General features: G+C 43.6%; 1 protein-coding gene across 3 annotated transcripts in view; it reads right to left on the bottom strand.

The window, feature by feature from the left end:
• Window positions 1-309: 309 nt before the first annotated feature.
• Window positions 310-13,331, bottom strand: part of LOC122946477 (unconventional myosin-If-like) — a 1,093,167-nt gene continuing 1,080,145 nt past the window's right edge. For all 3 annotated transcript variants that reach the window (XM_044306152.1, XM_044306170.1, XM_044306161.1), the window contains one exon: window positions 310-528. In XM_044306152.1, the coding sequence (XP_044162087.1) occupies window positions 452-528 (77 nt within the window). In that variant the 3' untranslated portion in view covers window positions 310-451. The remainder of the gene's footprint in view (window positions 529-13,331) is intronic.

Raw genomic sequence — 13,331 nt, 5'->3', positions numbered from 1 at the left:
GTTTTGCGACCCCACATTGCCGGCACTAAGAGAATATGCCTATTCTTGTCCGCTATTGCGGACAAGAATAGGACATGTTCTATTTTTTTCAGGATCGGAATTGCGGACCCGGAAGTGCGGGTCCACAATTCCGATCGGGGCCGCACATCGTGCGGCCCCATAGAAATGTATGGGTCTGGAATTCCGTTCCGTTGTGTAGATATACAGACTATACTGTAAAAATGTGTACCTCTGCCATGTTCACGATCCACTTTGGTTTACACTGATGCAAAATACTACAATGCATTAAGAGGGCACACTCTGAAAAGATTCTAGTGCATTGCTTATTTATTTCTCTTTAAAATTATATACAGTGTGTAAATTGACCTGTTTGGGTAAAGCGAACAAAATGATGCATTGCTAATTCATTCTAGGTATTTTTTTAGTATGTATTTTGTTGAAATATTTGGTATTATATTTTCTGCACATAATTTCCAGGAAACAACCCTTCTTTCCCGTGAAGTCTTCCCTTCCACCAGCCAGAAGGATCTGAAAAGAAGCAGTGAAAATTCTTAATTATAAAACAAGCACAAGAAATGTTAAAAGGTGCCTCTATGGCATAATGATTCATAGTGCATCTTTAAAGAGGTTTTCTTTTCAAAATGCAAAAGATTGTCATATATTATAATGTGACAAGAATAAGATTGGCTTCATGTCATTTTTCTAGCATGATAAATTGCCTGAGGGCTGACCAACAATATAAGGCCTCGTGCACAAAACCGTATTTTGTTTCTGCAGCGTTTTTTTGCAGATAGGATGCAGACCCATTCATTTCAATGGGTCCGCAAAAGATGCGGACAACACACTGTGTGCTATCCGCATCTGTATGTCCATTCCGTAGCCCCGCAAAAAAAATAGCATGTCCTATTCTTGTCCGTTTCAGGCATTGTTACAATGGATCCGCAAAAAAACGGATGGCATACGGATGTCATCCGTTTTTTTTTTGAGGATCCACAATTTGCAGACCGCAAAACACATACGGTCGTGTGCATGTAGCCTAACAGAGGAGTCATCAACCTCAGGCACTCCAGCTGTGGTGAATGTACAACTCCAAGCATGCTCAATTCACTTTGATAGGATTACCCAAAACTACCCAAAATTTGGAAATATTAGCAAATTTCCAAATTTCTATTTATCTACTTTTATAATGGCTTGTAATACCTCCTAAAATAGTTTTTACTTTACATTCCCTATATGTTTACTTTATGTTTGGATCATTTTGAAAATGACATTTTATTATTTTTGGGACGTTAGGAGGCTTAGAAGTTTAAAGGCAAATCTTGAATTTTTTTTTAAAATTTCCAAAACCCACTTTTTAAGAACCAATTCAGGTCTGAAATCACTTTGTGAGGCTTACATAATAGAAACCACCCATAAATGGCCCCATTTTAGAAACTACACCCCTTAAGGTATTCAAAACTGATTTTCCATATTAATCAATTTTTTCCAGTAACAAAGCAAGGGTTAACAGCCAAACAAAACTCAATATTTATTGCCCTGATTCTTTAGTTTACAAAAACACCCCATATGTGGTCACAAACTGCTGTACGGGCACACAGCAGAGCACAGAAGGAATGGAACGCCATATGGTTTTTGGAAGGCAGATTTCACTGGGATAATTTTAAGTTGCCATGTCACATTTGAAGACCCCCTGATGCACCCCTAGAGTAGAAACTCCAAAAAAAGACACCATTTTGGAAACTACGGGATAAGGTGGCAGTTTTGTTGCCATTATTTTAGGGTACATCTGATTTTTGGTTGCTCTATATTACACTTTTTGTGAAGCAAGGTAACAAAAAATTGCTGTTTTAGCACAGTTTTTATTTTTTATTTACAATGTTCATCTGACAGGTTAGATCATGTGCTATTTTTATAGGGCAGATTGTTACGGATGTGACAATACCAAATTTGACTACTTCTTTTGATTGTTTGTTTCAGTTTTACATAATAAAGCATTTTTGCAAAAAAATATTTTTTGTGTCTTTTGTATTTTTTGGGGGGAGATTGTCTGAGGCAGGGTCTCATTTTTTGCGGGATGAGATGACGGTTTAATTGTTACTATTTTAGGGTGCATCTGACTTTTTGATCGCTTGGTATTAGGCCCCGTTCACACGAGTGAGTTTTCCTCGCGGGTGCAATGCATGACGTGAACGCATTGCACCCGCACTGAATCCTGACCCATTCATTTCAATGGATCTGTGTACATGATAATTGTTTTTCACGCATCACTTCTGCGTTGCGTGAAAATCGCAGCATGTTTTATATTCTGCGTTTTTCACACAGCCCTGTCCCCATAGAAGTGAATGGGGATGCGTGAAAAACGCATTGCATCTGCAAGCAAGTGCGGGTATGATGTGTTTTTCACTGATATTTGCTAAGAGATGTTGTTTGTAACCCTTCAGTTTTTTTATCACGCGTGTGAAAAATGCACAAAAATGCGCAAAAAATGCGCTGAAAAAAAAATTAACAACAGAACGCAATCGCAGACAAAACTGACTGAACTTGCTTGCAAAATGGTGCGAGTTTCACTGAACGCACCCTGAATGCATCCAGACCTAATCCGTCACACTCGTGTAAAAGAAAGAGGCCTAACACTTTTTGTGATGTAAGGTAAAACAAAATGGCTTTATTTACACTTTTTATTTTTAATTTTTTATGGTGTTCATCTGAGTGGTCAGGCTATGTGATATTTTTAGGTCCTTACGGATGTGGAAATACCTAATATATATATATACACTTTTTTGTATTTATAAAATTTTTACACGATTATATAATTTTTGAAACAAAGAATAAATCATGTTTTAGTGTCTCCATAGTCTGAGAGCCATATTTTTTTGGGGGGGAGGGGGGATTGTCTTAGGTAGGGTATTAATTTGTGGGATGAGATTACGGTTTGATTAGCACTATTTTGGGGTGCATATGACTTTTTGATCGCTTGCTATTACACTTTTTGTGATGTAAGGTGCTAAAAAATGGCTTTTTTGACAGTTTTTAGTTTATCTTTTTTAAAGTGTTCACCTGAGGGGTTAGATCATGTGGTATTTTTATAGAGCAGGTATTTACGGACACGGCGATACCTAATATGTTTACTTTTTTAATTTTTACATTTAACACAATAAAAGCATTTTTGAAACAAAAAAATCATGTCTTAGAGTCATAGTTTATCCAGCCTGAATACTGGAATGCCGGATCCGTTGTTCCGGCATGTGCAGATCGGTAAAAATGTGAAAAAATGTACAAGACGGATCCGTCGGTCCGCATGACAAGCAGAGAGACGGATCCGTCCTTGCAATGCATTTATGATACGGATCCGCATCCGGATCCGTCTCACAAATGCTTTCAGTCAGCGGCAGATCGGCAGATCCGGCGGGCAGTTCCGACTATGGAACTGCCCGCCGGATCACACTGCCGTAAGTGTGAAAGTACCCCAAGTACCTGGCCCATTTTCATTTTTGCATTTTCCATTTTAATCCATTTCTTTTTTATAATTTTACTTTTTTTTTATCACTTTTTCTTTTTCTTTTTGAGAAACAGAATAAACAAAAGGCAATAATTCTGTCACTTCTTTTTGTGTTTTATTATTGTGGCATACATCGGGCAAGAAAAATAAAATGTTTTCTATATTCTGCTGGTCATTACCAGTGTTGGACTGGGATGTCTAGGGCCCACCAGAATGTATTTTAAAATTCATTCTGGGGGCCCACTGTACAGCGAAATGCAAATATTACCTGCCCACACAGAGGCAGACAACAAGACACTGCAAGATGATTGATTATCGGGATCTCTGCAATAACTTAAAAAGGTGGATCCTAGGGAAAAGAGGATACTGGCTGGCCTGCCTCTATTCCTAGAGGCCATCTTAACCATCTGATGCATCTATAATAATAAACTGCATAATCTACCCAGTTTTTATATTAATATAGGTTATTTGAGATGCTGTGCTGGTGGACTTGGGGCCCACCTTTCTCAGGGGCCCACCGGGGGATTCCACTGTAGACCAGTCTGGTGAGTACAATTACAGAGATGTGTAATGCCTCATTCACACGTCAGTGTTCGGTCAGTGATTTCCATCAGTGATTCGTGAGCCAAAACCAGGTCTGGCTCTAAACACAGAACAGGCAGAACAGGAGCAGATCTTTCCCTTATACGTTATGTCTGTGGAGGCTTCTCTTCTGGTTTTGGCTCACAAATCACTGATGGAAATCACTGACCAAACACTGAAGTGTGAACGAGGCCTAAGGCCGATTCATTGGCCTGAATTTGTGGGAGGGGCTTGGCCACCTACTTCAATGGCCGGCGCCCTCCCACAAACGTACGTAGTGCAGAGTCCTCCCTCCCACCCACCCTTTTCTCCTGTTACTCTCAAAGGGGATGCCCTCTTTCAGGCGTCCCTCCACGACACGGTCACGGCACAACTCTGACCGTTTAGGGGTAGGGTAGCTCAGGTAGGACAGACACGTACTTGGTTGCCACGACCACAAACCATATTTATTTTATTTATTTTATGTTTTACCACTTTTACACAAAGCAATGGTTTTTTTTTGCATTGTCATTTTCTGAAAGCCTTATTTTTTTCAGGCAATGGTCTTGTATGAGGGCTCATTGAGGGATGGGGTGACTTAAGAAAACAGCTGTTCACCTGACACGGTAGATCATATGATATTTTTATAGAGCCAGTTATTTAAAAAAAAATATATAAATGACACCTTTTATTACTTGATTAGGCTATACCTAATCAAGTATATATATTTTTTTTTTATTCACAAAAAAATGTTTTTGTGGATGGGACTTGAAGGGAACTTTGCTTCCATACTTGCCTGACCCACTAGGCTACCACAGACTTATGTCAGCCCCCCACACACATCCATACACAAACTGCCACCATCTGTCAATTCAAGGCTAGGCTGATAGAAAGCCCTGGTTACATATGCACCATCCTCACAGGAACATAATGCTTACATACGACGAGCATCAATGGTAAACAGTGGGACATCAAAGAGTTGGGCATTTTAGAGCAACATGGAATGACTTTTTTTAAATTTTAACATTTAATATACAGCAAAAGCTAGTGGTTAATTCCAGGTTGAGCATGCGTGCGAGCGCACGCAGGTGACATGCGCACCTCCTTCCCGGAGGTTGCGCCCCCCAGCCCACGTGAGAAGCCGCTCCAGCCGCTGCTCTGCTGATGCCCTGTCTTGACTTGCTGATGCCGCTGTTACAAGCCTGCCCTGTCTAATGGTGAAACGCTGACCAACTGAACCCAGATGAAATTTTTCCCTGGATGGAGAGCGGGACCGGACTACAGTCTGGGACCAGATGCGATATATGTGACAGCATGAAGAACACTGTGTCGGTTTGAAAGCTGATTATTAACCATACAACTCCGCTATCTTCCATAAGCCATGAAAAGGCTTGAAATTGCGCAAGGGTAATGACAATACTAACTGATTAATTCAACTAACAGTTTTTCTTGCAATGAAAATGATGCTGCAGTGACATCTGGGGCGTCTAACCCTCCAATTGTCTTAAGTATTTTAAACGACTCGAGAGCTTAACTGGAATAACTGAACTTACTTGGACTATTAACCCAACGGTCCTAACCATATTAACTGGGAGACACCTGAGTCTGTCTTAGGCCTCATGCACACGACCGTTTTTTTTTTACGGTCCGCAAAAATGGGGTCCGTAGGTCCGTGATCCGTGACCGTTTTTTCGTCCGTGGGTCTGCCTTGATTTTTCGAGGATCCACGGACATGAAAAAAAGTCGTTTTGGTGTCCGCCAGGCCGTGCGGAGCCAAACGGATCCGTCCTGAATTACAATGCAAGTCAATGGGGACGGATCCGTTTGACGTTTACACAATATGGTGCAATTGCAAACAGATCCGTCCCCCATTTACTTTCAATTTAAAGTCAGGAGTCCCTTTTATACCATTGGATCGGAGTTTTCTCCAATACGATGGTATATTTTATTTTTAAGCGTCCCTATCACCATGGGAACGCCTCTATGGTTAGAATATACTGTCGGATATGAGTTAGATCATGAAACTCAAATCCGACAGTATATTCTAACACAGAGGTGTTCCCATGGTGATGGGGACGCTTCAGGTTAGAATATACTAAAAAAACTGTGCACATGACTGCCCCCTGCTGCAGACCCCCCCCTGTCTTTAACTTATTCGTGGCCAGTGCGGCCGGCCCCCCTCCCTCCCCTGTAGTTAACTCTTTGTTGTCCAGTGCAGCCGGCCCCCCCTCCCTCCCCTGTAGTTAACTCGTTGGTGGCCAGTGGGCCCCCCTCCCTCCCCTGTAGTTAACTCTTTGTTGTCCAGTGCGGCTGGCCCCCCCTCCCTCCCCTGTAGTTAACTCGTTGGTGGCCAGTGGTGTCCCCCCTCCCTCCCCCTCCAAATTAAAATCTCCCCCCTATCATTGGTGGCAGCGGAGAGTACCGATTGGAGTCCCAGTTTAATCGCTGGGGCTCCGATCGGTAACCATGGCAACCAGGACCCTACTGCAGTCCCGGTTGCCATGGTTACTTAGCAATTTGTAGAAGCATTATATATATTTACCTGCGAGCAGCGATGTCTGTGTCCGGCCGGGAGCTCCTCCTACTGGTAAGTGACAGGTCTGTGCGGCACATTGCTTAATGATCTGTCACTTACCAGTAGGAAGAGCTCCCGGCCGGACACAGACATAGCAGCTCGCAGGTAAGTATAATGCTTCTACAAATTGCTAAGTAACCATGGCAACTGGGACTGCAGTAGCGTCCTGGTTGCCATAGTTACCGATCGGAGCCCTAGCGATTAAACTGGGACTCCGATCGGTACGCTCCGCTGCCACCAATGATAGGGGGGGGGGATTTTAATTAGGAGGGATGGGGGAGGGCCCACTTGCCACCAACGAGTTAACTACAGGGGAGGGAGGGGCGGCCGACCGCACTGGACAACAAAGAGTTAACTACAGGAGAGGGAGGGGGGCCCACGGGCCACCAATGAGTTAACTACAGGGGAGGGAGGGGGGCCCGGCCGCACTGGACAACAAAGAGTTAACTACAGGGGAGGGAGGGGGGAGGGCCGGCCGCACTGGCCACCAATGGGTTAACTACAGGGGGCAGTCATGTACACAGTTATTTTAGTATATTCTAACTAGAAGCGTCCCCATCACTATGGGAACGCCTCTGTGTTAGAATATATTGTCGGATCTGAGTTTTCACTAACTGAAAACTGAGCTCTGAAAAAGCTTTTATGCAGACAGATCTTCGGATCCGTCTGTATGAATGTAACCTACGGCCACGGATGCCAATCTTGCGTGCATCCGTGTTCTTTCACGGACCCATTGACTTGAATGGGTCTGTGAACCGTTGTCCGTTAAAAAAATAGGACAGGATACATGGATCACGGTCTCGGCTGCAAAACTGTGTATTTTCCGATTTTTCCACGGACCCATTGAAAGTCAATGGGTCAGCGAAAAAGAAACGGAAAACGGCACAACGGCCACGGATGCACACAACAGTCGTGTGCATGAGGCCTAATTCTGCTAAACATACTTACTGGTGCTTTTACTAGATGGATGACGTGTGTAATTGCGTCTAATATATTAAAAGTACTGGGAATGGGGTTGCTATAAGAGATCTCCTGTGGTTGTATTGTAGTCTGTTAGACCCTTTTTGTGGCCGGCTGCCCAATAGCTGAAAAGAGAATTGTTTGTTATTAACCTAGTTTTTACATCTTTTAGGGTAGCTGTATAGGTTGTTGGGCGGCTTGTCACAAATTCGGTTGATAATATAATGCATGGAGTTAAAGAGACACGAGCTGGTATAATATTGACCTAAATGTGATAAGCTAACTATTCTCAATGTGAGATAGGATTTTTGCCTGTTGTTTAGACTAGTCCATTACGCAGGATAGAAATGGACAGACAAGGAGAAGGGGGAGGGGCCATTCGGAACTGACCACTTAGATTTCCCCAATGTTCAAAAAAGCTGAAAAGTCCAAGCAACAATTTTTAACTAATATGCGAGGACAGAAGAAAAAGGATATACACCTCAAGATCAGGGCGAGCAGGCAGAGCAGGGCGGGCGGCCAGCCGTAACTCACTGATGTCACATGCGTGCGCCGCCTACTTAATTCATAAAGTAGGCAGCGCAGGCACATGACGTCAGTGAGTTCCTGCTGCCCGCCCTGCTCTGCCTGCTACAGGACATTTAGTAAGTAGTACAGATGGGGCTGGGGCCAGAGTACAGTGACCGCAACAGCACCGTTGCATTTGCATGCCACCGGCCCCTCCCACAGGTATATTAGGGCATATGTGGCTGGCACTGTTATGGGGTGGGGATCTGTGGCTGGCACTGTTATGGGGGGGGGGGGGAGATCTGTGGCTGGCACTGTTATGGGGAATGATCTGTGGATGGCACTGTTATGGGGGGTGATCTGTGGATGCCACTATTATGGGGTGGGGGATATGTGGGTGACACATATATAGCAGTGCCATCCACAGATCACCCCCCATAACAGCGCCATCCACAGATCTTCTCCCCATAACAGTGCCATTCACAGATCTCCCCCCCATAATGGTGCCATCCACAGATCGCCTCCCATAACAGTGGCGTCCACAGATCACCTCCCATAACAGTGCCCCCCTCAGATCCCCCCCATAACAGTGCCCCCCTCAGATCCCCCCCCATAACAGTGCCCCCCTCAGATCCCCCCATAACAGTGCCATCCACAGATCCCCCCATAACAGTGCCATCCACAGATCTTCTCTAACTGTGCCACCCACAGATCCCCCCAAACAGTGCCATCCACAGATCCCACATAGTAATGTCATGCACAGACCACCATTAGTTCAAAACCCACCAAAAGCACACCTTTTGGTTAAAACATTTATTTATTTATTTCCTCCTCCAAAACCTAGGTGCGTCTTATAGGGTAAAAAATACAGTATATTTCAAGAAATAAAGAACTGTAGCTTGGCAATAAAAGACCTCTCTCTACAGACTGGAAATATCAAGGAGACGGTTGGCCTCCTTAGAGTAGACTTACAAAAATATAAAGACAGGCTGACAGAAGCAGAAAGTAGAATATCGGAATCGGAGGACCTTCTACAGATAACGGTTAAGGAAAAAAATATACTATAGGATGAGAATAGAAAATTAAAAAATAAATCATTAGAATTAGAAAACAGGTGTAGAAGGGTCAATTTGAGATGTTTAGGGATTCCGGAGGGGGTGGAAGGATGAGACCTTTGTGGTTTTATACAAACCTGGCTGATGGAACAACTGGGCCAGGATATTTCAGAACATAAAAATTGTGTCGAACAAGCCTACAGAGTGCCGGCAAAACCACCCCCTCCTGGAACAAAACCTAGACAAATAATAATTAATCTAATATCAGTTAGGAACAAGGAGGAGGTCTAGAGGGAAGGGAGGTTTGGAGTACTCCGGTGCAGCAGTAATGCTTCTTCCTGATTATGCAAGGGAAACGGTAAAGAAGAGAAGCCAGTTTATTGATGCAAAAAAATGCTGCGTATGAAAAATTTGAAGTATTCAGTGATGTTCCCTGCTAAATTACAAATTGAATGGGAGAACAAACCCTGTTTTTTTTTGACTCGGCAGAGGCGAGGAGTGAATTAAAAGAAATATCTGAGGGGCACTTGGGCTGGGTGCGGGCCGGGAGGGGGAAATGCAAGGTAGAGAATCAGGACTGGAATCCTTGCTCATTCAGAGGGGAACGGGGGTGGGTAGGGTGGGTTGTTGTAGCTGCTCTTTTTTTTTTTATTTCCCTCAACCTTCTCCCCACTATCCTTTCGGGGTCTTCAGTATACTCTGGATATGGCTGGACTTACAAATAGGTTTCTATGAAAATTATCTCTTGGAATATTAGGGGTCTGAGCAGGGGTGTTAAAGAGAGTGGCTGTGTTTGACGCAATACACAGAAGTCTACCAGCTATAGTTTGTCTACAAGAGACTCACTTGATAGGTAAAACGACAAACTGGCTGTGTAGACCGTGGATACAGCACTCCTTTCACTCAGTGTACTCATCATACGCTAGAGGTGTGAGTGTATTACTACACCGCGATATAGACATCAAAATAGGGGAAACAGCTATAGATGGCGAGGGCCTATATGTCCTGATTGACTGTTTATTGGAAGGAAGACCATGGATAATAGCTAATGTTTATATACCTGCCACCTTTTAACCCCTTAAGGACTTTCCAAATCTGACCAGTGTCACTTTAAGTGCTGATAACTTTAAAACGCTTTGACTTATCCAGTCTTGTTTTTTCGTCACATGTTGTACTTCGTGACACTGGTAAAATGAAGTAAAAAAAAAATCATTTTTATTTATAAAAAAATACCAAATTTACCCCAAGTTTTTAAACAATTGCAAATTTCCAAGTTTAAATTTCTCTACTTCTATAATACATAGTAATACCTCCAAAAATAGTTATTAATTTAACTTCCCCATATGTCTACTTCATGTTTGGATCATATTGGGAATGATATTTAATTTTTTGGGGATGTTAAAAGGCTTAGAAATTTAGAAGCAAATCTTGAAAATTTTCTGAAAAAAACGTCCCTCCTTCTGTTATCTGCATACCTCCGGCGCGATAGTTAAGGTATGCAGATGCGCCACAGGCGGAGGATCAAAGGACCCCTTCGCCTGGAAGGATGCCTAAGGAGCTGCCTAAGGAGTGAGCGCCGCCAAACTTAAATAGTCCAGTGGCGTTATGCTGGGGCACTTGAGAAACGAGCCCCCAGCCGGAGAGGATCATCCCCTGGACAAACGAGCCGCCCTGGACAACTAGCAGATGCCCGGCTGAGTATCCTGAATCCCCCATCCTATACCACCAACGAATACCATTAACTCTTACTCTCCCTATACCACCAATGCTGATTCATTAACCCTTACTCCCTCCATACCACCAACTCTTAATACCCCTATAACCCTTGGTACCTTCCCCTGCAGCTACACCCTGATACCCCTAATCCCCCTATAACCCTTGGTAACCCTTCTCATTACACCCTGAACCCTTGGCATACCCCTAATCCCCCTATAGCCCTTGGTAACCCTTACCTTCCCCTGCCCTGAGTCCCCCTATACTCCTAATTCCCCTGTGTTCCCCCAGGCCCTCATATCCCCTGCTACCCTGGTATTGCCCCTGTGCTTCTACCCCTGATACCCCTTCAAGGCTGCCCTGCTTACCCCAGCAGCAGCAGTGTCCGTATTTACCCCTTGTTATTCCCCGTAGGGATAGTATATTGACAGGATTGGGTGGCCTGCTGGTAAAGTGTATGTATGTGTATTATTGTAATTGTAGTTAGATTCTGGGGAGGACTTGGGACTGTGTTAGAGTAGTTAGAACCGTATTAGTGTGGTGTTATAGTGTGTGTACTTATATTGCTGTATGCTGCTGTAAATATACATATCTATTCCCTTTATATAGATATATATAGTTATAAGTTTATATATTATACTGTGACGTATAGTGTGTTAATAAATACCTTTTATTTAAGCACAGTGTGTAGTCTTTTGTGGTAGTAAGGCGCCACAGCAATATCCGCAGGTAGTACAGTGTAGAGTAAGGCAATCAGTAGTGATTTGTTGTTTATTTGGGCATAAATAGGCAGAATCATCACTAGACGACTCACGCCTTTCTATGAATATTAATTATTGAGATCAGCATAAATATCAATAATTAATACCCCCTTTAACATTGGCGAGCCAAGCCCACTGCTAGGAATTTGTATCTGTGTTTGGTTTTGGTGAGAAAAATTGTTTACGCTGTGCACTAGTCAGGTGGGAGAGACGTGGTCAGTGGATTCTGAGCGTCCATAGCCTGATAGTTCGGACAGGTAAAGTGGATTTCTCAATCAGAACTAAACACAGGGCAATTTCTACAGCAGAGAACCTAAAATCTTTTCTGATTTTGTGTATTAATATTTTTTGATTTCCTTACATGCCCACTGAAGACTGGAGAGAAGTCATCACCTACACCACTGAAGAGAGAACCGTCATCATTGAAGCCGAACAGAAGTCGTCTGGCTGGTCGGGAGAAGGCGTTCTGAATATTGAAGAACCTCCTCCATGCAGCAACACAGTACAACGAACAACGACACCAATGAAGATGGCCTCTCGCAAAAAAAGTGAGTATGAACTTCGCCACACTGCAACACCTCAGCAAACATAGCACATACAAGCCCATCATCCCCACTGGACGCTACCTTTTACCCAAACACCCAGGTAGAATAGGTATAGCAACAGATTCCAGGAACAGGACAAAGATTGGAGGGAGGAAAGTGGTTGGCCAGTTACCACTTCCAATCCGGCAACACATCCGGAAAGACAGGAAGACTTTTATCCTAACCATTCCAGTATGGAAAGGATAAACTTCCTGTTACGGATTTGCAAGGAGATCCCAAAATATGATCCCAGTGTAGATCCGTTTACTTCATGTGATATCTTCGAGGGTCACTGTAACAAGTATTCAGTGGCTCCCGAATATCGCATGTAGTTATTCAAGTTATGGTTACCTACACACCTAAACCAAAGGTATGAGGTTACTGGGAGGACACAACCCATGAATAGACAGTTTTATGACAAGGAGGAACGCCTCTCCATACTCATGAGACTGGCAACGGGCCATTGGGATGTCACTCCAGATATCCTGTCCAAGTTTAAACCCACTATACATGACGAACCTCTGTCTATGTGTAGTCGGTTTGAAGCAATGTACAGAAGGGTTACAAAGGATCACAGTCTCAGAATTCTACAGGGTATGATACGTATGTTTGTGGAAAAATTCTCATACCTTGACACTGCAATCCAGTTGAGTGCGGCTAGTGAGCCATCCCTCACGGATGCTGCTATGATTATTGAACAGTGCAGACAGGATACACTGCTCAATAAGAAATCCGTCAAAGTGACGGAGCGTGCGCCTGTACACGATACATCTCAAGATGAACGGGTACAGCACACAAAGGTTAATTCAGCTGTTCGCCCCACGGCCCCGCCATTGGAAAGGACAGGAGGCATTTGATGCTTCCTGTGTTTACAATATGGGCACATAAAGAGGAATTGTCCACAATGGCCACGTAAAACCAGGACAAATCCTGAGAGAACGGGCAATAATAACTGTTTCAAGATGAAACCTAATTATGCCAAATCAGTGGGGGAATATGTTGAGAGAAATCTGGGACATTCACAGGTCCAGACACCAAAACGTGTGGCTGTGAATGTTCCAGTGCGTTCGGTAAGGGGTCCATAACCAAGGGTCCATAGCAAGAACCCACAAGTGG

Source organism: Bufo gargarizans, chromosome 1, assembly GCF_014858855.1.
Source record: "Bufo gargarizans isolate SCDJY-AF-19 chromosome 1, ASM1485885v1, whole genome shotgun sequence".
Lineage (NCBI taxonomy): Eukaryota > Metazoa > Chordata > Amphibia > Anura > Bufonidae > Bufo > Bufo gargarizans.
The sequence above is the reverse complement of the archived record's forward strand: the minus strand, read 5'-3'. Positions and strand labels throughout refer to the sequence as shown.